The following is a 26,182-nucleotide window of genomic DNA, read 5'->3' as shown; positions in this document are numbered from 1 at the left end:
ACCTTGTATTTAACGTATGAGCCTCAGGGGCTCTGAAGGAACCAGACATGTGAAGTGTTTATTTTCTCTTAAATCTCCGTCATAGAAAGTTCCTATAACCCACTGATGTCTGAGAAATTGTTTTGCGATAATATTTTAGTCTAAAACACATTTTAAAACACGGAGTCGTACATGCAGGGCGTTGTAAGATCCCAAAAGAACAGATTTACCACTATTTTACGGCTATTAACATTATATATGTATGCTCAGGATACACTTGTAGGTTCATTAGTCATTTTGGATAGTAAATAAAATGGCTATATTTGTGTTGCAGATCATGGCCCCTGGCTCCTATCACCACCACTGTGAAAAAATCCGAGTTGAAAAGTTTCTGAATGACTTTCAATGTAAAATCTTAACTACTGAATTAGGCTGCAGGCTTTAAAAAATATACTGACTACAGAGCCTAAACAAAACGGAAGATATCTCAGAAAACATCTTATTAAGACCATGTTTGTTACTGTGTATACATGTATAGGGCTCACAAATACATTCCTAAAAAGATGGTTTTTCAAGGGTTGTTTACTAAAGGTAATAGTTCTATAAGAACCATGAGTTCTATATACAACCATTTTATGCTTTGCATGGTGAAATTGTTCTTCAGATGGGGAATGTGTTGAAAATGGTTCTATATAGCACTAAAAACGGTTCTACTACTGTTACAATGTCAGGTTGTTATGCAGTAGAAGAGCCCTCTCTGGTGCTATATAGAATCATTTTCAAATATGTAATCATATTTAACACATTCTTCATCAATCTGAAGAAACATTTCAGCATGCGAAGGACAATTTAAGCATGTTCCATATTGCTCTGAATAGAACCATACTTTACTAAAGAACCCTTGAAAAACAACCTTAATCTTTGAGGGTGGGTATCTTACCGGTTATCTGTGTACTTTAATTAAAGTAGCATTCTGTTGTACTTCACTGCACTCGACTCCTAAAAGAATCATTCGAACAGAGCGATTCGTTGGTGAATCGAACACCACCATGATGCACTGCGCCTCCTCCCTCCAGCAGCCGCTGCGCCGTATCCGAGCCCGGAGCAGGCTGGGCTGCGGTGGGGTTAAGAGGGGGGCTGGTGCACTGCGCCTTCATCCAGCTGCTGCATCCCGAGCGCAGGGGGGATGGCGGAGCTGCCAGCTCTTCCCTTCACCATACCGACTCGCCCGCTTTCGGAGTTAACAGAGAGACCGCCGGAGCCTCGTTGGTTCTCTTAAGCGAGCGCGAGACGGACCGTTAGGAAATTCAAATCGCGTCTCCCAGCAACAGCCTAACGGCTAACGGTTTTTTCCTCAGCCCCTGCATTCAGACGGGAACGCTGGGTGATGAGAGGATTTTACACCGAGAGCTGAGAAAGGCGCTTTGTGCTCACTTGTAAAATTACACACATTTTAGACATGAAGGGTCGCTTCTGTGTTTTTCCGAGGCTGCTATAACTGTTACTTAGCCGCCGTTAGCTCACTGGAAGCACTCGGGTTCGCTCGTATCGTTTAGCTCACCGTTAACCTTCAAGCTAACGTCAATGACAGCTAGCTAGGTTAGCGCCGTCGCACGGCTCAAGATTTTCGTCGATATTTGTCACCGTTTAAGCATTTTTAGAGGGATGAAAGAAGGAATACGAAAGAAGAAGGGGACGAACGACTCGTTGACATCAACCCGCCGGACGCGTGTGATTCCCGGCTGCTTCAGGTGTGGAGCCGCCGCCAGTTAAGTGAACGTTAGTGATCAGGGATCTCCCTCATTTCTCGCCCCGTTTTCTCCGCCAGCCCCACTCATGAACATGGCTTCTGCAGCCAGCAGCCTCGCCTCGGCCATCGCCAGCAAAACAAAAACGAAGAAAAAGCATTTCGTGTCGCAGAAGGTGAAGCTGTTTCGGGCCAGCGATCCTCTGCTCAGCGTCTTAATGTGGGGAGTGAACCACTCGGTGAGTCCTTCATTTATTTAAAGCGGGTGTTTTAACATGTGACACGCCTGACTCGGTATTGTGAAGGGATGAATGTGAAGTGATATGTGTATCGCTCTGGTTATTAACCCTCTATTGCACGCATTATGAGAGCAATGTTAAACAAATGTTTGCTTCTCTTTTCTTGCATAAGAAGATCTGATGAAATTCAAAACGGCCTTTTGTCGTTCCTGTGTGTTGCCTTGAGGCAACATTGGGCGACATTGGAAGGAAATGATGGAGTGTAATGTGAAAAACAGGGAGTTTTTAAATATAAATATTTAGAATGAGACTGAGTTCATTCTGAATACTTATAGTACTGGACATACTAAGATAAAAAGAAAAAATACTTTATCTTTAAAGAAACCATCCTAACATGATGCAGCTTCGACAAGTTTTGATTTTGCTTTTTTGCACACCAATCGTTTAGACTACAAATATCAGCTGAAACCGTTCTAAAATATAAAAAGAATCAAGTAATTTTTCAGGTAGTCAGAACTGTAACATTAAATATGAATCATGTCATAGTAATGTGAGGAAAATGGGTTTGTTACCCTGAGGCAACATCATGCAATGGTGGGTTAAGAACAAAGCATTCTATATTTAATCCAAGGACACAAATGCTAAACAGTTCTGTATTTGAGAGGCATTATTTTTCTGCATTATGTTTCTATCTGCAAATAAGGCATTTCAAATGATGCTATCCATAAGGTCATTAGGTCAGACCTGCTGGAGTCTGGATTTTACTGTGACAGGTACCTTGCTGCCCTGTAGGATAGATTTCTTGACACAGACACACCTTGAAGGAACGCTGTAAGCCTATGTAAATGCTGCAATAAATCATCCTTTCTTTGTGCTGTCTGGACACCCAGATTTTCCGAGCTACATATAAGGGAATTTTATGATGTTGCCCCTAATACTGTAGTAGCTTTTTTTTGCAAGGCATGGACATTTTCCAGGTGCCTGAAAAGCTTATAATTGGACTCATGGGACTCTGGTAACTGGTGTCTGGGGGCTCAGTGCTCATCCCAGATGAAAAGCTTTTCAGGGTCCGTGGTAGTAAGACATTATTACGAATTAGACTCAGGTTGTGGCTTCTGCAGATGCACAGAGCTGTACAAAATGGGACAGATTTTTAACAGCAGGGATAGGTGATACGTCGTCTGTCCCAGTATACCGTGATTTCGCTTTTGACTTTTAACCATATTTTTAGCAATGAATTTGATAGGTAATGGGCATGACTTCCATAATATATTGCAGATAAAATAGTTGTTTCCCAAACTGCCAAGTCTGTTCTGTTTTGTGCCATTTCCTTATGGTGTCTGGGATCTGAAAGTTAACTCTGATGTATGCCATTTGTATGGTGCTTCAGATTGTTTAAAAGAACAGTTTAAAATCCATAAAATATAAGTAATTAATAGATCTTCTTTCTGGAAATGTGCTTTCTGTCTGGTCGGCATTTACAATACTGTGTAGGGATCTATTTGATGCCATTTTAAGACAAGAAGACAGAACAAAACAGTCTAATCACAAATAAGCTATGTAGGGTTTTGTACGACATCTTTTTAGCTTAGAGCAGTATTAATAGCAGTGTTTGGGATGAATCTGACCTCATTGAGTTCACTAATACTAACTTATTAACTTCTAATGCTAATTTAAATATTGTCTGGCTATAATATATTTGGAAAATATCATGATATTGAACTGTATCGGTATTACGTAGCCCTGTGTAAGCAGTTGCAGTGCTTTTCTCCAAGCTGGACCATAAAAAAGGACACTTGTGAATTTAGCTTTGTAGGCTGTTTCTCCTGCCAGAGGTTGGAAGTGGTATGTGCCTGCTTGTGTTAAAATACCCTATGATGTGAGTATTTTTAAGTGTAAAATGTACTACATGTACAGTGAAACGTGTAAGAAGCAGAAAAGCTCAAAAATGGTGCATTAAAATCACGTATTCCCTAGCATTTCTTTTTTGGACAAAAGAAGTGCCTCTTGTAATTATTTTTGGCCTCTAATGATTACTTAATATAAAATTTCTAACTCCTTCACTTTTAATTAGACAACGATACAGACAGAATATGCTGTGCAATAGCCTAATGACTATGAGAGAGGAAATTACCCAGTGGATGTACAGACTTGCAATACAAATGTATGTAGACAACTGCAAGTACAAAATTTATTTGATGCATTTTGGCATCACATATTGAAATAAATTATATTCAGTCTCTACAATCATTGTTTATGGCTGTTTAAGGTCTAGGCTAAGAGTTAACTTGATTAGCTGTTCAGTATTGTGCAAATAACACCACAAACATATTGGAATAAATATGCAAGCATGCAAATTTTATTGGCAAAAACTGATCATGTTGTCCAGTGATTGCTGGAAACATGTGATTTTGTGATATTTAATGTGATTTTACCAAACAATATCTCCATATGAATCTGTAATTGTAAATGTTGAGTTTTGAATGCTTTCAGGAGTCTGAATAAGTCTTTAAATGGGCTCTTTCACTCTTTTTACTCTTATCTAACTATTTAATTGGCTTATTCTTCAAAATGAAAACTTTCCTTATTGAAGGTTAACCTCTTAAGATCTGTGGTTTATTACATACTAAGGCTTATTATTCAGTAACTACAGGGACGTCAGTGGATACTTATTGAACTATTCTTAGGTTATAGATGTGTGTAATAAACCCGGCATGTAATAAACCCTGGCCATGTAAGGGGTTAATTGCATGGTAGTAGTACATACTTTGCTGTAGCCCTTATTTCGTACTTGTTCACAGAGATGGTGGCTCATTTTAGCTATTTGGTGAATTCCTGATGTACGATGATATCGGGATAATATCAGCACTGGTCGATTAAAATAAAATCGACATTTGATGACATATGTATAGTGCTTCTGAAGAATAGAATGTTTAGGTGATGCTGGGCTGCTGCACTAAGATGTATGTATTTTATAAATTTTACTGCATTTTTAACCCTATAGAAGAGTAACGTATGTTTTTCAGTAATGCTAATCCAGGTGGATCTAGGTCTTCCTTCTACATTTTATAAACATTTATTTATCAGGATCAGACAGTTCCCATACTGGTGTATCCCCACAGTGAATTTCTGTTTAGTCTTCCACAAAAACATACTCTACATGATTTCGTTAAAATGTAATCTTATTATAGGATGAAGTACAAAAACACAAATACTTCAGTGGAAAAGGTGCAGCACTGGCTGGCAGACAACAATGGATAAAAATAGCACAGAGTAGGCCATTTGTGAGGTCAGCCTTGCATGTCCAAGTGATATTGTGATCTGCCTGTCACACTTATCTGAAATGTTCAAGGTTGTCAAGGTTGGGCCAACTTTGCAAAGCTTATTGTAGTACATTATCCAGAGTGAGGCCTGGTCAGTTATTTGCATGTATTATAAACCCACTGACTACTGATTTAAAGCACTCATTGTTTATCTGAAGGGTAGTGAAGGGTAGTGCACATGAGGATTGTCATTCATGTTAATCAGCAGATTTAGCATTTATTAAATGGGGCAGTTGTTCTTTGGTTCCTTCAGTCATGGCAAAGTTTGAACCTGAGTTCCACTAGTATGACCTTTTATTGCACTGCTTTTAAAGACTGGGCCAAAGGGGCCATTTAAGCACTTTCCTTTAGATTATTTTTAGTATCCATAACAACAGCATCAATTTTGTATATGCAGGTTTTATTCCAGTTTTTGACAGTCCTTCTTTGCTGTCCTCAGTAGGAAACTGTCGAAGTTTGGTGCTTCAAGCACTCTGCTGTGCAGTCTTAGTGAAATAATAAGTAATATAAATTGCTCCTGGGTATTTTTCCATCTCTCTGAAACTGCACTGAAGGTCGGTGGGGATGACACAAGTGGGCGTATTGCAGGCACTTTGTTTGTTTACTAACATGAAAAGGCTCCACAGCATCCACTGCTGAGCTCCACTTCACAAGCATTCCCTTTTAGCCGACATCCTTGTCTGAGGGAAATTACTGTTTTTGAAAAGCAGGCTTGATTTCTCGTTGAGAGTGCCAGTTCTCATCTCCTAGAGCTGCTCTCTTGAGTGGGCTTTGAGACCCTCTCACAGCCAGATATCTGCAAGGAGCGGTGGTGTGCTAACCAGGAGAACTGGCTGACTCATCCTCTTTTCAGCCCTGGAGACTGGAGCTGTAGCGACCGCTTACAGTCTGCCACCTCCTAGAACAGAGAGAGCTTCTCTCCTTTACTCTCTACCAGGCAGTCAGGTTTTGTTGAATTTTTAATTAAGACTCCTTTTACAAATCAGAAACGTTGTTGTCTTGCCTTAAATTGTTCATTAATTCTTGTGAGAAGCAACGGTTGTATAACCTTTGTTGGCTGTGGTTTTGTTGTGACTGCACCCTTATTTTGCACAGCTTGATCAGTGCCATGTTTTGACCTGATTAATGCTTTGCTGCTTGCCTCTGGTGTGGGTATTAATTAGGCCATTAGATTCACTCCCTTCTTGATCTGCACCCACTTATTCTTTCTCCTAAGCTGCTCCTTGTGTAGACCTACCCTTTGCTTTTGTTCTTCTGCCTTATTTTGTGCCTGTCCTCTATACACACTGTACAGCTTTTCTTACTCTGTCAATCTTCTCCTCCTGGCCCATCCTCCCCTCTCTCTCCTCTTCTTTTATTCCTCTCTCCCTCCCTCCCACCCTCCCTCCCTCTGCCTGGCTTTCATCCTCTCATTCTTAGTTTGACGCAGAGGAGTCTTTTCAGTGCTGTGATTGCATAAGGGTGTCTGAAGTGTAACCCAAATGGAAATGGATGAAGAAGACCTGGTCCCCACGTGGCAGGACTTTCCCTGCTGGCAGGAATGAGAAATGCTTAATCCAAAGGCAAAAGACTAAATCACATCCCAGAGATATAGTAGCTGGTTTGTATCACGCTGTTAGTTCCCATGGATGCACTCTTGTCCTCTGTCTTTTGTCAGCTGATTGGTCTTTGCAGAATTTGATGTGACCAAATGGTAACAACAGTAAGAAATGTAGGCATAATCATAATAATCAGAAGCACAATAAAAAGCATTCATCTTTTTGTCCAGTTATTTTACTAGATTTTAAAACATAAAGACTTTGAACACAGGGGGAATTTATCTTGAACAAATACTTCAGTTGTAGGTTGTGAAATATACGTGAGAGTGCCCAAAAAGTTCATTTTAGGGTGTCTTTTTTTCCATTAATGAATGATGGTCTTGGAGTAAGTCTTCATCTGAAGAAAATCTGTGTTGCTGTATTCAAATTAAATTATGTTGATCATGTGCGCAACCAACAAGGAAATCAGAGCTACTACAACACATAACAAGCATCTCTGATTGTAATTACATGGACTCCTTCCCATTACACGCCAAATAGGTTACATCCCTGTGCACTTGTGATAGTAATATTTTACTTATCTGTGCACCGACCGCATTATTAGCACATTTGGTGAAGTGGAATTGGATTGTAGGCAGCTTACCACCCACTGAGATAATTCCACATGCCTTACTCACAGATAGATTATTATGTTTGTTTTAATAGGATGGCTTGTAGAAATGGTGCATCGAAATTACAAAAGGTGCTTTGTATTTTCTACCTAGACGATGTATTATTACATATTGTTTTAGTCTCACACATTACTGAAAGTGAAAATATTGTTTATGTAATGTAATTTTTCTTTTGCACTCATTTACACCTTTCTTGCTTCATGCCTGTCACTCATTTTCCAAGAAGCATAAATTCTTTTCGACATTACCACAGTACCTGGAAGATCAGAGGCTGCTTCCTTCAAGGCATGAGAGGGCTGCCACTATGTATTATTTATGCAAATGTTTCTTCTGCACACGTATACACCATTCCCACTTCATGCCTGTCACCCATTTTCTGAGCCAAATAAGTCTCTTTATTCATCTTGCCACAGTCCCTTGGAGACCAGAGGCTTCTTCCTTCAAGGCATGTGAGGTCACCACATCTCATGAAGTCATCGAGCTGTAGGGCAAGCCACATTTGTAGGCAGTGTGCTAGTCTTGTTGTGGTGATGATGATGTGTGCGGTCATGGTTATGACAAAAAAACAGAATTTTAATGAAACTGGCTGATATGATTTTAAATATTAATTGTAGTTAATAACAATTAAAAAGTTTAGTACATACTCATAGTGCTCAGCTGTTTATGACTTGGTGCTGTGCATGTGTGCTGTTGATGCATCAAACCACTCATTTAATGCCTGTAATTCTTCAGAGTACTCTTTAGCTTAATAGTGAGGATTATGACTAGGTCATATTTGTTTTGATGCAGCAAGGGTATGATACATGCGAGTTTATTTGCAGTTAGCAGACTGGAATGGCCAAAATTAAAATAACATAATATACAATACTGTAAATTACGTTATATTACCAGATCAGTGGTTATTTCTGCATGTGTCTATCCTCTCTGAGTGGCAAATCTAGGGTCAGTTTTGCTTTTGTCTTCGTATTGTCAATTTTTCATCCCTTTAAGGATGTGTGGTGTAACTGTGTACAATAGTTTTGTGCTAATTTTGTTAAAACTAAAGATTACTTTATATATATATATATAGTCAAGCATTCATCACGGCTCATGTAAACCATGGTTTTTAATCACTTGAGGAAACACATTTGGAGTTTAATTTAATTACCTGCAAAGCTAGTTTGTCTAAAAGATTACATTTACAAGATGTAATGGAGTGTAACCAACATGAGACATTACAAATACAAATCATTCATTTGTATGAATCAAGCATTTGTATCTATTAGATGCTGCATATTTACTTATTTCACCTGTGCAGCATGAAATCATTCCACGATCTACAAATATTTAGTGATGGTTCTTTATCTTTATCTAATTCTGTGTAGATGGACGGTCTGATGATTTAGCCTGCAAATCTGTAAAGAGAACATGGAAGATCTCCTGTGGTATGATTAAAAAAATTGTTGTTATACCTGAAAGACATCTGCTACTAAGAGGTCGGCTATCGAACCGAGCCTTAAGGACCCAAAAATGTGGAGGTTCGGGCTGATTTTTCATCTGCAACATCAGGGTAGAATTGGAATCAGGTAGTAGATACATGTTTACTTGAAGCAATATACGTGTCTCTCTTTGTTACATTCTCTGTCTCTTTCTAGTGAAATTATTGTCGCTATGTGTGTCTAATCTATTGTCTAATCTTTTCTCTTGCTTGTGAAGGTCATCTGAAGTGTGTTAAGCATTTCTACAGTAGCTGCAGTAGCGAGAGGAACTTTAGCACAGTGAGGATACCATTTGATCAGAGCAGGGTGGATGCTGTTCTCTGCCAGGTCAGATCAGCAGATCCGCAAAAAACATTGGTAAAAAAACAGTGTTATGTACAATGCAAGTTTATCTCAGCATGACTTTTTCTGTTGATCATCTCAAGTGCTTAGTAATATAAAAAAGCACTTCAATTGAAGCTCAGGCTTTAGGTTTTTCTGAGACACAGGTTATGCCATTTGACCAAGTGAGAAAGGTAAAATTGAAATGTATGCTGTGTTTTATTAAGGTTATCGTAGCTCTTGTGAATGGTAACTTCACAGGAGAAGGAAAATATTTAAAAAATAAAAGATGATGATGAGTTTTACATTTACATTACGTCTTATTGTGTGAGTTTATTGGCTGGTTGCAAAGCAGAAATCCGATTATTGCCTGGCTCATGTAGACCTGGCGATTTCCCATTAACTGATTACCCAAATGCATATAAACACATTGAGCTGCGTTTCTACATTTCTGCGGATATCAGATTATTAAGTGCATGTAAATGCACTCAGTGTTTCATTTGATCCAGCCAATTACTGTTAAAGGTCACAAGCACACTTCTGATTTACAATACATGCTTAATCGTTACCATTTATTAGATAATAATACTGCACTTCCCACAGTTAGAACTGGTAGCTACCATTAATACTGAACACACACCTTCTGTGGCCAAAAATGCTGTGAGTGAAAAATAAAAGAATTGATATTAAATCTTTGTTGATCAAAGAACATTGCAAGATCACTGAAGTGCTCCATGGTCATTCATCTTCATGCTAAACTTTGCTCTTCATAGTCTGAGCTCATTGTGGTTGTTTCTAGGAAACTGGGGCAGATATTTTTGGAACTATTATGTGGTGCGTTTAGGTGGGTAGAGTTGGGAACTATGTTAGTATTACTGATTGTCCCTTGAGCTATGACATACTGGCATATATTTTGTAGAAAAATGTTACAGTATGCCCTTCCCCTTAGATGAATAGCCCTTTTGCCACAGTTAGTCCATGATTTCTCTCTCTTTTGACTGTATATAAGGCATATATACTGGAAGCACCGGTCTATGAATGAGGAAGCAGTATAAAGTGGTTTACAGATCACACCCTTCCTCATTCAGATGGGAAAGTATAAACACAGAATTGTGAAGTTGCAGAAAAGAATGAAATTTTGATTTTAAAAATTGCTGTCGAAACCAGTCATTCATTGTTTGGTCTTCTAAATTCCATTAAACGCTTTTAGTATCAGTAACTTAAAATATTCACTGTGTGAATTGACCGGGCGTTTGCTGACGGATGCAGGGCAAAACCCCACGATGCAGTAAGGACAGATGGAGACACAGAGGAAGGTACACAGAAATAGCCCTCTGCGTCAGAGAGAGAGATAGAGAGAGAGAGTGTGTGTGTGTGTGTTTAGTTGATAGAGGGAGTGTCATAAAAGCTGGTTGGACTCCAGAATGAAGGGCAAAGAAAATATGCCCACCTGTCTGGGTACATCACGGGTATCTCAGGCTCATATTTCTGAGTAAAATAGGGAAGAGATCAATCAGACATGATTAAATGTAGTAGAAATGGCGCAGTACTGCCTTTAGTTTTCTCACACCAATGTTGAAACTAGACATGCACCAGTGTGGGAGTTGTGCTATTTTTCAGGTACATATCTACTAATGCTGGTGCATAAATATTTAAAAAATTTAGAAAATAGAAATTGGAACTAAATCTACCTGGATTAGCACTGAAGAGAAATATAACATTTCTTTCTAGAGGGTTACAAATGCCAAAAAATGAATGCAGTTATTTTACGGGGGTGGGCGTTTATTCTGGTTTACCCAGTACACTGGTTGAAATTGTTCTTTGGGATGCCACAAATAAGTGCAGAAAATGTGACATACAAACAGTGCAGGCCCCTTTAGCTGAGTGCCTGGATCACATTTCAAATGAAAATGCAGAAGTCCCTTGATCAAGTTTCAAGTTCAAGTTTCAAGTTTATTTGTCATTTGCACAACATGTCAGGACATTTAAGCATTGAAATGCTTGTGGTGAGGCTCAGCTAATCACTCTACAGAAAGTAAATAAGTAAAAAATAAAAATACAAGAAAAACGAACTGAAATCTATTAAATATACACATAATATACACAAGATATACACAAAATATAGAGACAATATACATTTTAAAGTGACTTAGTGTTATTATTATTTAAAGTGACTTATTGTTAAAGTATTATTGTCCATAGCAGATATATGATATAATAATAATGCTGACAAAGTGACTGAGTGAAATGGTAGTAGAGGAACCTCCCACTTTGTAGGCTGTTGGACCTGAAGTATGCAATCTGAAGTTACATGCACTTTGTTTTCAAGGCAGTGGGCATAGAGGAATGGCCAATTTTTGGGGGTTAGCTTAAGCCTAACATAGAAAGCAGACCGATTGCCTCTTACTGGTACTGAAGTGTGAGTTGAATGTAGTATTTTCAAATTCCAGCATTGTATGATGGTCAGAGGCATGACTGTTTAAGATGCACGTATGAGACAAATGACTTGAGAGCTGAGGTTGGCTGAGGTTGGCTTCTTATTTGAGTTTCCCATTATGCGTTAAATGGTGCAGCAGCCACATTCAGGCACCTGTACATGTCCTAGAATACAATTGCTACTCTGTTGTAAGGAGGAATGGAAATTTCTGACAAAGAAATGAAATTCAGCCTTGTAGAATTTAACATTTAGTACCGTTTTTGGTACTAAACTTGATTGTATTTTGCAAATATAAACAAATTTTGAATTTGATGTCTGCAGTGCACTCAAAAACAGTTAGGACAGAGGCAAAATAAGAGTGAAAAGTTAATATTAGTTAATATTATTAACAGATAAATTAGCAAGTGAGGGTATCATAAAAAGAGTATCCACCATGGTCATAGCTAAGAATTTAGGTTACCATATATTGTACGTATTATTGTGAAAAGAATCAGGGAATCCAGAGAAATCTCAGTCCATGTAGGGCAAGGCCAGAAACCACTGTTGAATGTTGACCTTTGAGTTCTCAGACAGCATTGCATGAGAAACCGCCGTGCGACTAAATATAGTCACATTAGCTCAGGAGTACTTTAGAAAACTGTTCTCACTTGTCACAGTCCTCCGCTGCATCAGGAAGTGCAACTTAAAAACTCTCTTACACAAGTAGAAAGCCATACATCAATTCTGTGTAGATGCGCCACCGAGCTGAAAGACAGCGAAAATCTGTGCTATGGTCTGATAAGAGCACATTTCAGATTTTGGGGAAAAATGGTTGTCGAGTTCTCTGTGCCAAAGACAAAAGGGACCATCCTGACTTTTATCAGTGAAGTGCAAAAGCCAGAATCTGTATGGTATGATGGTGCCTCAGTGCCCACAGCATGTGGTAAACATTCCTCTGTCCTGATGTTTTTTGAATGGTTTTTTGAGCCTCAATGTCTATATCTATTTATATTTATAAAATTCAATTAGCGTGGTCAGTAAAAACATCTTTTCTTTGTACTTTTGTCAGTTAAAGGTTCAAGATAATTAACAAGTCACAGATTCTTGTTTTTATTGCATTTTACAAAATGTCCCTCCTTTTCCAGAAATGGTGTTTGTACATGTTGTCTTAGTAGCCCAGCGTCACAGTCATCGCCTAAGCATTGTGCTCTTTTTGAGAACAATAAATGCTTCATTAAATAGCTGTTTGAAGTATTGGTCAAAACTGTCTGATTTTTAAGCAATTATCTGCTGATATTAATATGATTCTGATATTATCCATCATCCCTAAATAAAATGTGTCTTGGTCAATACCGAACCCATATTTCTAATTAAAAAAATGCCAAGCTTCAAGATGAGCATCTAAAAGTGGGCTATCATGCTCAAACCACTGTAGCACTGCTTTCCCACAGAAAAAAATACACAGCTAATAATTAGACATCAGTTTGACTGTGTGCTGTTTCAGGCTACATTTGTTACACTGTTACATTGTTTGTTGAACTGGGTTGTTCTCAACCAGTTCTGTTTTTCCCCTCCAATATCCAATCCAGCATTTTATTTTGATACCACCCGATATGTATACCTGGTGCTATCTCTAATTTGAAAATAAATCTGGAAAACTCTTCACTCACTTGAGTTGCACACCTGAGGTGAAGTTGCTGTTAATGAAATAAAGCATGTAGTATTGTGTCTGGACCTCAGTGTTTGGTGTCTGAAATCTGATAGCCAACACTCAGCCTGACTCTTTTTGTTTATTTATAGATAAATGAACTCAGTCACATTCAGATCCCTGTTATGCTGATGCCTGATGACTTCAAAGCAAACTCCAAGATAAAAGTGGACAATCACCTCTTCAACAAGTACGACAGCCATTTTAATTTACTTCAAAGTCTAATCTTACTGAGTGATCATTTTTGTCAATCTTGTGTTCACTTCTCTGATCTAGTTTTATTTTTCTCTCTCTTTCTCTCTTTCTTCCACTTCCTGAAGAGAGAACATGCCAAGCCATTTCAAATTTAAGGAGTACTGTCCTCTTGTCTTCCGGAATCTAAGGGAGAGGTTTGCCATTGATGATCAGGAATATCAGGTACCTGATTTAAAGCACCCGCTGTTTTCTCAGTCACATTCTTATTCTATTAAGCGTTCGTCTTAAAGTTTTCATCTCGTAGTTTTGACTAATCACTACTAATGCTTTCTCATCCCATAACTGCATATGAATTGAATGTAATTCTTTGTATTAAGTTGTTATTTTAAACTTGTCTGAATCTCCCCTTTTTGAGTTAATCTACTTTGCCGTTTGCAACTACATAGATATATGGAGAATATATTTTTGCCATCCATCATCATCAACATTACTAATAATATCAAAAACAATTATTCATTTTGTGACCCGAGGCAAAGTTTAGTGCTGAAAGTAGATTGAAGACTAAAGGACATTAATCTGGTTTGCAGCATACGGTAAGCTCAAAACCGTCAGATGTGATTGCAGTATGATCTTTAAGGCTGTGCAGGTGGTACTGAGTGTTTGAGTGAATGCCAGAGAGAGGAACAAATGCGGTTAGCTTGGCCTGTTTCCCAGAATGCCCCAGTACACTTTTCCACTACCAATGGTCAGGCCAAGCTGCTATAGTTGTAGAAACTTTTTTTATAATATAATATGGATTTTTATAATAGTAGAAGGGAATATTGTTGATGATCGCAGAGCATTCTGTGGTGTGCAGAACACCTTCCAAATTGGTAAACACTTGTAAACATGTACAGGTATTCAGTAATTTGGTATACTGCGATATTAAAGGAATAGTTCAGTGAAAAATACAATTTTCTGCTTACCCCAGATGTAGTAGATTGGCTAAACATGTTTGGAGTCTAAATTTTTCTTCTGTAGTTTAGGACTGAAGCAGTGAGGCTGACATTGCTGACAAATACTAGGAACTCAGTAGTCACCCAAAAAGCCTAAATCAAAGAGCTGAACGATTTGGGTAAAATTTCTGATTGCGATTAAAATCAAATTGCGATTTCAGTTTAAAATTGATTAATCTTTCAACCGTACTAAATCATTTCTCTAAAAATGCATTACCAAAACTTCTCTCTACCCACTCAAACCTTCATTATTACCTTCATCTTTACACAGGCATGTAGATGTGGTTTAAGAGTTTAACTTACCCCGAACTATAGAAATTAACAAAGTCTGAAATAGCTGCCTGTAGCGGTGAAATTTTGTTAATTTTTTTATAGTTTACACTAAGAGATACTGTGCTCAAATACAATATGCAAGTCAATGCGACCTGAAGACCTAGATGCAAGATGAGAGAAGTTTTGAGACTACAAAATATTTGGGTGACTGTTAAGTTGTAGTTTTTGTTAACAATGTTAGTTTAAATGCTCCAGTTCTGAAAAAGCAAAATTTGGACTCTAAACATGCTTTCGTTAATCGACTACATCCGGGATAAGCGTAAAGTTGGGCAAATTTGAATTTTCTCCACACTTGTCCTTTAAATACACTTGGTTATTGTGAACACTTTTAAATACGATCACTGGATTTTAGTCATTTAGTAAAAGTTGCACATTTCAGATGATTTTGTAGATACACAGAGTAGCTCTGCTTGCACATCTCCCACCATGCTCTCACATTCTGACTATGTGATAGTCTCTCCTCTGAGTGATGCTTGTAACCCATCACAGTGAACATAGCCACAGCATGACACATAGAGCAGACAGAGACTTTTGTCTCACCCACAAAGGTGAAAAAAAAAAAGTTTCATCCAGTTTGCAGAAGGAGAATAGCTCAATCTCACGAATATATGTATGTTTGCAGTCCCAAACAACGTGTGCTTGAAGAAAAAGGCATGAAAAAGTACTAAACTTGCTTTACTGAAGAACCCGGTTGTGTTTAATGAGCCGCTTGTCAGACTGCTAACAGACTAACAGTAACACAGTAACAGTTCAACTTACGCTTTAAGTTGAAATATCAACTGAAGTATTGAGTGTAAAGCTGAAGCATACAAAATGAAAAAAGTTACCTGAATGTCTGTTATAATCTTTGTTTGTCAAAAATCTGTGTAGTCGTGCAGGATTAAACTCAGTGAGGAAAAAACCTGTCTCTGTTAGCCTTGTGCTAACACATAATAGCCACCAGATAAGAGCTTGCTCCTCAGTTGTTGTTTTTTTTGTTTGTTTGTTTTGTTTAGTTATTATTATTTATTTATTTTTGGTTAAAAGGCTACTAATTAAGTAAATATTCCACATTATGAACTGTTATATAATGATATGGATGGCATGTTCATGATTCACCATTTTTTATGGTGATACAATATAGGTTCTAGCAGTATGTTCCATGCTCTGTTTTATGTTGGGGGCAGCTTCACAGCTCTTGGCAAATGTCTCTGTATTCTATGGAAGGATCCAGTCCTAACTGCAAATAGTTGTTTTATTTTTGATGTATGAATGTGTAGGAACACAAGTATGTTGGATCATGATTAGGTTTCTAATTTGATCCACATTTATTCATGGTTGGTATTTCATGATACATGAACCCACTGTGAAGACAAATGCCACTGTTGGATTTAGTATCATATCTATCACAATATGAGTGCAATGCATGGTTATGCAAGTAAAATGTTGTGCGTCTGTCTTGTGGCAGAACTCTTTGACGCGGAGCGCGCCAATCCCCAGCGATGCCCAGGGCCGAAGTGGCGCTCGCTTTCACACCTCTTACAACAAGAAATACGTCATAAAGATCATCACCAGCGAAGATGTGGCTGAGATGCACAACATCCTGAAGAAGTACCACCAGGTAAAATCAGGTCCAGCTTCAGGACCCACACTCTCCTTTAACCTCTTCTGTGTGGGGACTGCCTTTAAGGAACTGTCTTTACTAGATTAGCAAAAGAAATACAAGAACTCCTGAAAAAAAGGACATGATTATATGAAGCCTTATTCAAGGAAAAATCTGGTCAATGCTGTAACATGGATTTTCCCAAGTGGAAGTGACTAGGAGAAGTGAGTAGGAGGTGAAAAAGGCTGTCCCTGTGAAGAAGCTGAGTCACTCTTATGAAGAACCCTGGTGAGGTGAAGGCTCAGTTGTGTGTGTGTTTGTGTGTGTGTGTGTGTGTGTATCTTTTCTGTATCCAGTATATAGTGGAGTGCCATGGCAACACACTGCTTCCACAGTTTCTGGGCATGTACCGCCTAACTGTGGACGGAGATGAGACTTATATGATTGTCACGCGCAATGTCTTCAGTCACCGCCTGCCTGTCCACAAGAAGTACGACCTGAAGGTGAGTCGCAGTAGCGAGAAATTGAATGGACATTTACCAGACATTAATTGTATAATGTTTAGGAGAGTTACACATGCACTTTGAGGAATAGTTCAGCAAAAGATTTTGATTTATGCAATTTTTCATTCACCACTGTTGTTGTCAATCAGCCAAGATATGTTTAGTGTCCAAATTTTGCTTTTTTAGTTTACTGCCTTAGGCTAACATTGCTAACAAACACTAGAAGCCACTTGTCACTCACATCTTTTCCATACACACATTTCTTCTCTCAGCTTGCTCAAAACACAGCCAGGTCTTCATCAAGGTCACACTGACTTTTCAGTTTGTATAGGGCACAGTAAGACTCATTGTAAATAATAAAAATGAACAAAATTTCACTGCACAGCTGAACGCAGTGGGCAGCCATATCAGACAACAGTGTTGCACTGAATTCCCCCTCCCCTGCAGAATCTAGCTTCCATTCGCGTGTATGCCACACGGGCATATGGACACTGTATTATATTCATAATTTCTGTTGAACATATATTTTCAGTTTGAAAAAAAGATTAACAGTAATTTATTAAAAGAAACAGCAGAAATCACAAGAAGTCTGCTCAACTTTTAGTGTTTATTAGCAACCCTAGCCTTGTAGCTCTAGCAGTAAATGTAAGAAGCAAAGTGTGGACATCAAACCTGTTTTAACTGATTACATCCATTTAGGATGAGTGGAAAATTGTCTTAATTTGATTTTTCACAAAACCATTCCTTAAAGTTTCAAAGTATTGTTAAAATACAGCATTTTGATTGACATTTGAAAATTTATTTAACAGAAAAGTGTAAAAAAATGAATTTGAGAAAATTATAACAGTAATTTTTAATTACTTTTTCAGGGATCCACAGTGGCCAGGGAAGCTAGTGACAAAGAAAAGGTAAAGTTTATTTTTTTGTATATAGGATCTATTAAGAGTCTTTAATTGTACGATGACTTTGACGCTGTAGGTTCCAATCATGAGATGGTTCATCGGGCCAGGTGCCTATGTGAATTTTATGTTCCAGATAAGCATGCACTTGCACGTTCAGTACATTGCATGTGTGAGTTGGATACTGCTGTCAAAAACATAGAAGGTTTGTTTTTGGAACGCTATATTGGCTTCCCATTTATTTATTAATTACTAAACTCCCCAAATAATTTAATGCTTGATTAAAAAAACCCTGTTTGATTCTCTTTCCATTCATTTTTAAAAGCACCTCTTTTGCGCTCCTTTTTAGTTGAGTGTCATAATGATTTCTTTTGTTTTATCCCTCCTCTTGCTTGACTGCGAATGTGAACGATGTAGTACAGTGCATTGATACCAATGAAAAGAGTAAAATATGAGTCATTACTGAATGCATCTTACTGAACAAAACAGTCAGGGATTAACATAAACAGCATTTTAAAATAAGAGAATAGCTGACCACTGACAGTTACTTAATCATATCATAATTATTGTCTTACTATTAACACACACCATGAACAGTGTAAAGAACTGTGGGTACAGTGGGCTTTCTGTTTTGTGTTACTTCCATTTGTGTTACCTTGTGTTGTTATATGGAATTTGAAATTATATAATGAATAGGATATGAAGTTATGTAATGAATACTTATAGTACTTCAAATATATGGATGGGGAAGGGCTTCAGCATCAAGACTGCATCAAAGCAAATTCAGTGATTTCAAGGCATTTATTCTTATTCTACTAAAACACTGAAATCTGTATTTTTAGTCCACTGAAATCCAGCAAAGGGCTGATGGCTGCTTTGTGATGTTTCATGCATCCTGTATATATGAGGGCATGTGAATAATTTGCATGCATTTCTCTGTTCTCTGTTCTCAATGTGCATGTACACTCCGTTGGCATGGTGAAACGCCCTCATTATGCAGATTTTATTTCTACTCGTCCTTCCAGCTGTATATGATGCTCTTCTGCAAATATGATTTTTTATATTTGTAAATATGTGTCATATACAGTATCAGTTGTATTATCATGTATCAAGTTAATTAAAGCATCATTTCCTAAACAATCAAAATCATTAAATACTAATCTTTTTTTATCAACATGGTAACCACTATCCATATAACAGCTGTCCAATAACAACTATACAGTGTCAGTACTTCTGATTTTTTAAACTGATACTTGTACTGTATGTGTATTACCTAACGTTTTTAAGCTTTCTAAGCTGTAGAACTTACAGTTTAGTTCAGTTAATATTATGTAGGGGTGTAACGATACATATATTTCCAGATTCAGTCAAGTTTTTTTGATATTTTGTGTGTTCAAAATGTCTTGATTCTATAAAGATCTAATTATATGCTACACTGGCATTGGCCCTATTGTCAAGAAATCAGTTCGATACCCATGGCCAGGAGTCCCAAATGAGCATACTCCAAGTAACTTGCTCTTTTTGGGCAGGCAGGATTTGCCCTTCTTCTCCCCGTCACCAAGTGCAGTGTATGCCAACACAGCCATCTGTTAGCTGACATAACAGAGTTGTCAGTTTCTCCTCCAAGCGCGTTGAGCTGTCCAATGACGTTAGCAGGAGTTTGAAAAGGTGTGGTGATTCATGTGAGTCGCGCATGTGCTAGCCTTCACTCAACTTGGTAGCATAGTTTGACAGGAGGCGACGTAGCTTGCTGGTGGAATGGGCCACAGCTCAATTAAAGGAGAAATAATTGGCAAAAATCTAAATTCGAAAAGAAACAGATAGGACGCATTCAGATGACTAGGTTTTGATGCTTGAAAGACAGTAAATGAATGCAGTTTTGAATGTTCATTTTATACATTTTTCAAGACTTTGAAATCGTTACACCCTTAATACTAAGGCAGCTGATAAGGTTTCTACAGTGAGATCTTTCAGCAGGCCTCTCACCCTCTTTCTAGCAGCCACGCCCACCTGACGATGGGGCTCCACCCAAATCTCGTATGAGCCAAAAGCTACAAACCATCCGGATCGCCACGCGCTTTTACTGCGCCATCAGACACGTAAGGACACACCAGCAAAGAGCTGTTACACATTTGCTCTTTCCTCAGCATGTGCCAACCCCCCACGTTTGCCTCAGGAAAAGCGCTATCCTCTCTGGATCCCATGAGGGACCGCAGACTTGAAAGCGTGTCTGCATTGAGCTGCACTCATCCAGAAATAATTTGATGTCTTCTCCCACAGCGACGGTATCTGCAGGGATTCCAAAAAAAATGTTGGACCAGAAAGTAGGCTTGTATGATGGATAATAAGAACTTCACTTGGGTGGAGTTGATGAATGATCAGTGGTCGATGGATGACCTGTTTGCAAAGTTTCATTACATTTTATTACATAACACTTGCATTTTTGTAACAAGTGACATAATCTGTTTTAAGCTGTGTGGAGCCCATAATGTTCTCTAGACATGGATTTTGTGGAGTAATTGGTGTGTCAGTATGTAAAATGTGGTTTGGCGTCAGCTATTGTACAACATCTGTGATATGTACCAAGGAAAGGACTTGCATGTCACCTCTATTAACTTTCCTTTAACTTTAGTCCTGGAATGCTACGTCATTACAGGTGTCTGGCAAGATTGGGATGTATGAAATGAAACCATTGTTTGATCTGACAATGTTTGGGCTAATTGAAAAGGTCCTGTCTGTATTATTATATTAATAGTTTGTAGTAGGCTGACTTGAATCGGGGTAATTGTGGTGTAATAACACAAAGTAAAAAAGTATTTTAAGTAGTTTAATTTATTTTTTTTTATTTTACAGATAAATTAATATACAAATCAGTTTTTTCTTGAGTAAAAATGTATCACGGGGTTATATCATGTTTCAGAGTTTAATTAAATTGTATGTAATGTATTCATATAAGAGGCCTAATTGTAGTTAATATTCCATTATATATATTTGTTGACATCTGGGATAAAACAAGAGATATCATAAATGACTCTATCCTTGTCAGTGCGCACCCAGAAGCACAAAGGTAGTCATATACCTGGTCGTGTATCTTCTGTGCAGTGCTGTGCAGAAGTCAGAGACCGCCCTTCATTTTTAATTTCCAGTCAAAACAACCATTGAGTACGAGTTATTATTTCTTTAAGAGTCATTTCTGAAGAGATTAGATATATGAAAATCCACTTGCATAAGAAAAAGGAAGAAGAAGAAAGAAAGGAAGGTAGGGAAGAAAAATAAGAGACTCCTAACAAGACCTGGTAGACCACCAAAACCCACCATCAGATAAACAGCACTTAAATAATCTAACACGATGTTTAACTGTCAACAACCTGTTACTGAAAAAAGGAAGCAAATAAGATTTTCAAATGAAGAAACTGCTGGTGTTCTGTGGATATACCACCCCAGAGTCCAGACCTCTCTGATTGTGTTTGAGATTACTTGAATTGTGAGAAGTAGAAATTGCAACCAACTTCTAAGACTTCGGGGGTGTAAAGATTTTCCTAGATTTCTTAGAAAAAGTCAGCTGAGAAGAAGCTGCAATAAAGGCCAAGCATTGACACACTGAATAAACTTTATATGTTTAGTTGTTGAGGCTTCTGTATAAGTTTCTGCTTTTTCTGCTTAATCACTGTTTTGACTGTATGTCCATTGTTCTAAGAACACCAGCAGCTTCTTTATTTGAAAATTTTATTTGCATCCTTTTTCAAGGAAGGGTGGTCTCTGACTTTTGCACAGTACTGTAGACTGAGTGGAGTCTCTAAGAAGACACCTCAAGAAAAATCAGAGCAGGAAAAGCACACCAAGCGAGTAGACTTGTCACCACTTCAGTTCCTCACTCACACTGCCGTGGCTGAACCTAATGAGTGCCTGCTGCTTCTGCTCGATTTAAAATGCCTTTAAAATGTTAACTGGCAATGCAGAAAGGTACCGAATGCAACAAGCCTCCAAATTACGTCATTTGTTGATCAATGTTGGCATTTACAATACTGAGAGAAGTGCTGGTGTGGGTGTGTTCATGAATCAGGGTATTTAAATAATCCTAAAAGTTGGTTAACAGAATGCAAACCAATCTTTAACCGTGTTACATTATTGATTCCCCAGTGCATTTTTAATATATTAAAAAAGGCGCCTCACAATCGTACTGCGAGCATTTTGTCTTTATTATACAGCCCTAATTTCAAAGATGGATGAATCAGTTAGCCTTTCTTTTCTCTCTTTTTTTGGGGACATCAGACTAAGGAGCTCCCAACTTACAAAGACAATGATTTCATCAATGACGGCCAGAAGATCTACGCAGATGAGGAGAGCAAGAAAGTGTTCCTGGAGAAACTGAAGAATGATGTGGAGGTTTGTGAACAGTTTGTCAGAAACATCAGAACATGTTTGCTCCTGGAGGGTCTACCATCTTTATTCATTTAGTTCCACCCATAAACTAACACAGCCTTGCTCTACTCAGATGCTTTTGACCCCCCACACTTTGTTGAAACAGAATTTTCCAGAACTATACCAGTCAAAAGTGTAGATCAGTGGTCACCAACCCTCCTCTGGGAGATCCAGTGTGTAGTTCTAGCGTGTGTCTGATGTGCCCACTTAACGCTAGTGCAAATGATCAGCCAATCAAGGACCTCTTAAGATGTTAATTATTATTGTATTATGTCAACTTACTATCTGCTCCTTTCCTACTGCCCCTGTTTCCCATTCTTCTTGAACGTATTTCATTAAAAAAATGAAATTGTACAATGTGTGGGCTCTTTGGGTAGTTTCTAGCCCAGTTGAAGCTGATGGACTACAGCCTGCTGGTGGGGCTCCATGATGTGGAGCGGGGGGAGCAGGAGCAGCCAGAGGAGGAAAGTGAGGATAATGATGCCGGAGAGGAAGAGGGGACAGAGAGTGACGGAGGGGTGACAGGGACCCCACCTGATAGTCCCAGCAATACACTTGACAGCAACAAACCTCTAGGCCCCGGGGAGTTCGACCCCAACGTTGATGTCTATGCCATCCGGAGCCATGAGAGTGAGTCATGTTTTTGATATTTTAAGAATTTATTTGCACAGGAGGACTTTCATTCAAAAAGTATTTGGCAGGAATTAAAAATACCAAACCAAATAGAACTACACCTGACTTACGCGCTGTAGAACAGTGGTCCTTTATAAAGAGTAAACTCTTCAGGCTAATAAATCACCAGGACCAGGGTTTGGTGGCCCTGCTGTATAGTATGATGATGTGCAGTGAAGTAGTTCAGTATATGAGTTCTTCATATTTAATCCACAGTGAGATCGGTAAACATGCTCTTCTTCCCCTCAGATGCACCCAAAAAGGAGGTCTACTTCATGGCAATCATAGACATCCTCACACCTTATGATGCTAAGAAGAAAGCAGCTCATGCAGCTAAGACGGTGAAGCATGGGGTAAGAAATAATTGATCTGCTCTGGTAGACTGGTTGCAGCAGTAGTGTTGCCAGAATTTCATTTCTGGGGCCCCTGCTTACAGGCTGGGGGGCCAGCTTGGAAGCATTATGTTCCAGGGACAGTGAGGCTGACGACTATCAACTAACCTACTTTATTTTAGCTACTATAACCAATGAGAAAATATGAAATTTTAAACACAACACGATTGCTGACCTCACATCAGGTAAAGGCTAATTAACCCGTTCTGTGTTTTATAGCACTGGTGTAGATGTCTGGGGCAGATGGTTGTCGTTTTCCTCAGTATTCAACTTTGTGTTCTTCACTACTGCCTGGCCCATCATTCAGAAGTGTTTTTTTATAAATGCAGCAAATTTAAGCATTTGACTTAGAGCCACAGTGCCATCTACTGGAAGCTTTTTGAACTAGTCAAATGATTTTTCTTATTGTATTTAATGCTGACAAACAGTCATCTATGTGTCTATTTAATGTCTTCCCACTCTTTCTGTGTGTTGTAGGCCGGAGCAGAGATTTCAACAGTTAATCCGGAGCAATACTCCAAGAGATTTTACGACTTCATCACCACCATTTTGTCCTAACTGCTGCCTGATGTCTCAGGATAGGGTTTAGTAGATATTTTGAGGTGAAAGCAGAACATGGAAGCCTCCACCACTACAGAGAGGTTTCTTATGGGATCCTGGGAGTTTTACTGGGATCTGTTTGTTTACATTTAATTTTCCTGTGTTTTGTTTGGCTTTTCCTAAAAAATAAATACATAAATAAATACATCGGTTTATGGTACCAAGCGGTGGATGGACAAATATCATGTACTTGTGCGTTATACTGTGCTGTACCTCTGTATTAGATATCGTTGAGTGGGATGTTGAGTGCTGTTATTGTGCGTTTATCTGGAATCCTCAGAGCTGCTTTTTTATTCTTATTATGTTTTAGTTTACAGCGAGAAAACGTCATCATAAGTGGGCGAATACCTGGGCCCAGGACTGAGAAGGATTTTCAGTGGGGGATTGAAATCTTGAAACCCATCCATCATATCCATAGATTAATACAACTGCAGTTCAAATGATAAGTTCAAGACCACATATCTGGTCATTGTGGATTATTTTGTGTAAATGTTTTATTAAGCACTTGGGAATAGAACTAGAGAGAAAGGAGACTTTTCCAGTCCATTTAGACTGCTGAATGAACAATTGTGCTCCAGTTAATTTCATATTTGGACTTAGATTTTGTGCCATCTGCACAGTTCATTGTAGGGGAGTTGAACTCCAACAGAGCAGAAAACCTAAAGATGTTTGCACATGATCTAATGCACCAAAATATTTATGCAAATTATACCAATTTTATCACAGACTCGCAGGGAGTCATGCAATAGTAGTGAGATGGTGTGTTAAATCACACATTAGAGTATAGTAGACAACAGGAGAATTAGAAATATTAGCATTGTCACTTTTTTATTCTCGAAGAACGAGTAAAGCATTCTTGTTGTGTAATAAGCTGATAATTAGAGAACGTTTTATGGGAAAGTATGCATATATTTTTACATCCCTTTCTTTGGAACAGTGCATTTGCGAGTTTAAATTGGACTGTGCTTCCAGTGGGAACAATGTTGGGTTTTTTTTTAGGAGTTTTTGCTGCTGTAGAGCGTTTTGGTGAAACTGTAAGAACTGAGAAAATCTCTTGGTCTTGCTCTCGTTGTTTCTCTCAAACTTGGTGTGGTCTGAGTGACCTCGAGTATTATATAATCACATAGAAATAGTTACACTGTATGTTTTTTTCTTGAAGAATATCATTCACAAAGTAAGAAACCTGAAACATTTGACTGTACGTGTTAACATCAATATCTACACTGTGCGAGGGTGTGCCTTTTTTACTCGGAACTATTTAATTTTGTATTTGAATCTTTTTTTTAAATAAAACGTTATTTTCTAAAAAGGGAGAGGCGAATGGGACGAATCCCGAGGTGGTTGTACGGTTCCTGTGATCTGTAAATATCTTCGTGTATAATCTATTTGTGATCTTATGACTGAATGTTGCTGTACTAAAGGTACAACCGTTTGCCAACTTCAGAGCTAATCCAGCAAATCTGTCTCAATGTTTGACCGATGTTGAAGTGCAATGTTCTGTTTCTCTGCTTTTGAAAGAGACATCTGACGTGTCACAGTGAAGTGCTGGTTATATCAAATCCTTTTGGAAATTTATTGAGACATTTATTCTGTATTACTGTATCAGAATCTGCTTTATCAGCTACCAACTAAAAGAGACTGTAAGCCATGTTAACCGCTTTTTGAAAAAGGCAGATTTTTTTTTAAGCCTGAAAGCGACACAGCGCTACGGAAGACCTCATGGACTTTTACTCCTGTAACGTTGCCTCACGGTTTGTGATGAATTTGATATCCGTCCATTACATTTGAACCTCGCTGAGGCAAAAGACATTTTCTTCCATGAGTTTTCAAATGTATAAAAACCTTCTTTCCTGAAAATGCTCAGTTCTACTTTGTCTCAACCTGTTTGATGTTACAAGCTCAACACTGAAAGGGAGAAAACTTCCAGGTTGTGTTGTGTGAACCTGATACCTGCAGAAGCATTTTATAGAGGGGAAACAAAGACGGAACCCTTTAAGAGAATCCTGTCAAAGACGCCTAACAAGGTCTGAACAGCTGTCAGTCTATTCGTCATTGTTGTTATTCATGTCATGAATGCGTACGGTTTTCTCATGTGTATGTGCGGTATTCATTTTTTGAGGCACTGTTCCATCAGCATCGCTCAATAAAAGGATGCTTTGCTCACACTGA

The 26,182-nt window shown here is 38.4% G+C and overlaps 1 protein-coding gene across 3 annotated transcripts; it reads left to right on the top strand.

The window, feature by feature from the left end:
• The first annotated feature begins 1,088 nt into the window (after positions 1 to 1,088).
• On the top strand, positions 1,089 to 26,182 carry pip4k2ab (phosphatidylinositol-5-phosphate 4-kinase, type II, alpha b). Of its 3 annotated transcripts, none has more exons than XM_036556279.1 (11): positions 1,089 to 1,965; positions 13,513 to 13,610; positions 13,741 to 13,837; positions 16,391 to 16,543; positions 16,882 to 17,028; positions 17,898 to 17,936; positions 19,928 to 20,026; positions 22,200 to 22,313; positions 22,727 to 22,979; positions 23,271 to 23,374; positions 23,891 to 26,182. In XM_036556279.1, exons 1-11 carry the CDS (start codon positions 1,816 to 1,818, stop codon positions 23,969 to 23,971), a joined length of 1,335 nt encoding a protein of 444 aa, XP_036412172.1. In that variant the 5' UTR covers positions 1,089 to 1,815; the 3' UTR covers positions 23,972 to 26,182. The 3 variants fall into 3 exon arrangements, with proteins under 3 accessions (XP_036412172.1, XP_036412171.1, XP_036412173.1); XM_036556278.1 differs by having other exon boundaries at positions 19,925 to 20,026; XM_036556280.1 differs by lacking the exon at positions 19,928 to 20,026.

Source organism: Colossoma macropomum, unplaced genomic scaffold (assembly GCF_904425465.1).
Source record: "Colossoma macropomum unplaced genomic scaffold, Colossoma_macropomum, whole genome shotgun sequence".
In the NCBI taxonomy this organism is placed as follows: domain Eukaryota; kingdom Metazoa; phylum Chordata; class Actinopteri; order Characiformes; family Serrasalmidae; genus Colossoma; species Colossoma macropomum.
The sequence above is the reverse complement of the archived record's forward strand: the minus strand, read 5'-3'. Positions and strand labels throughout refer to the sequence as shown.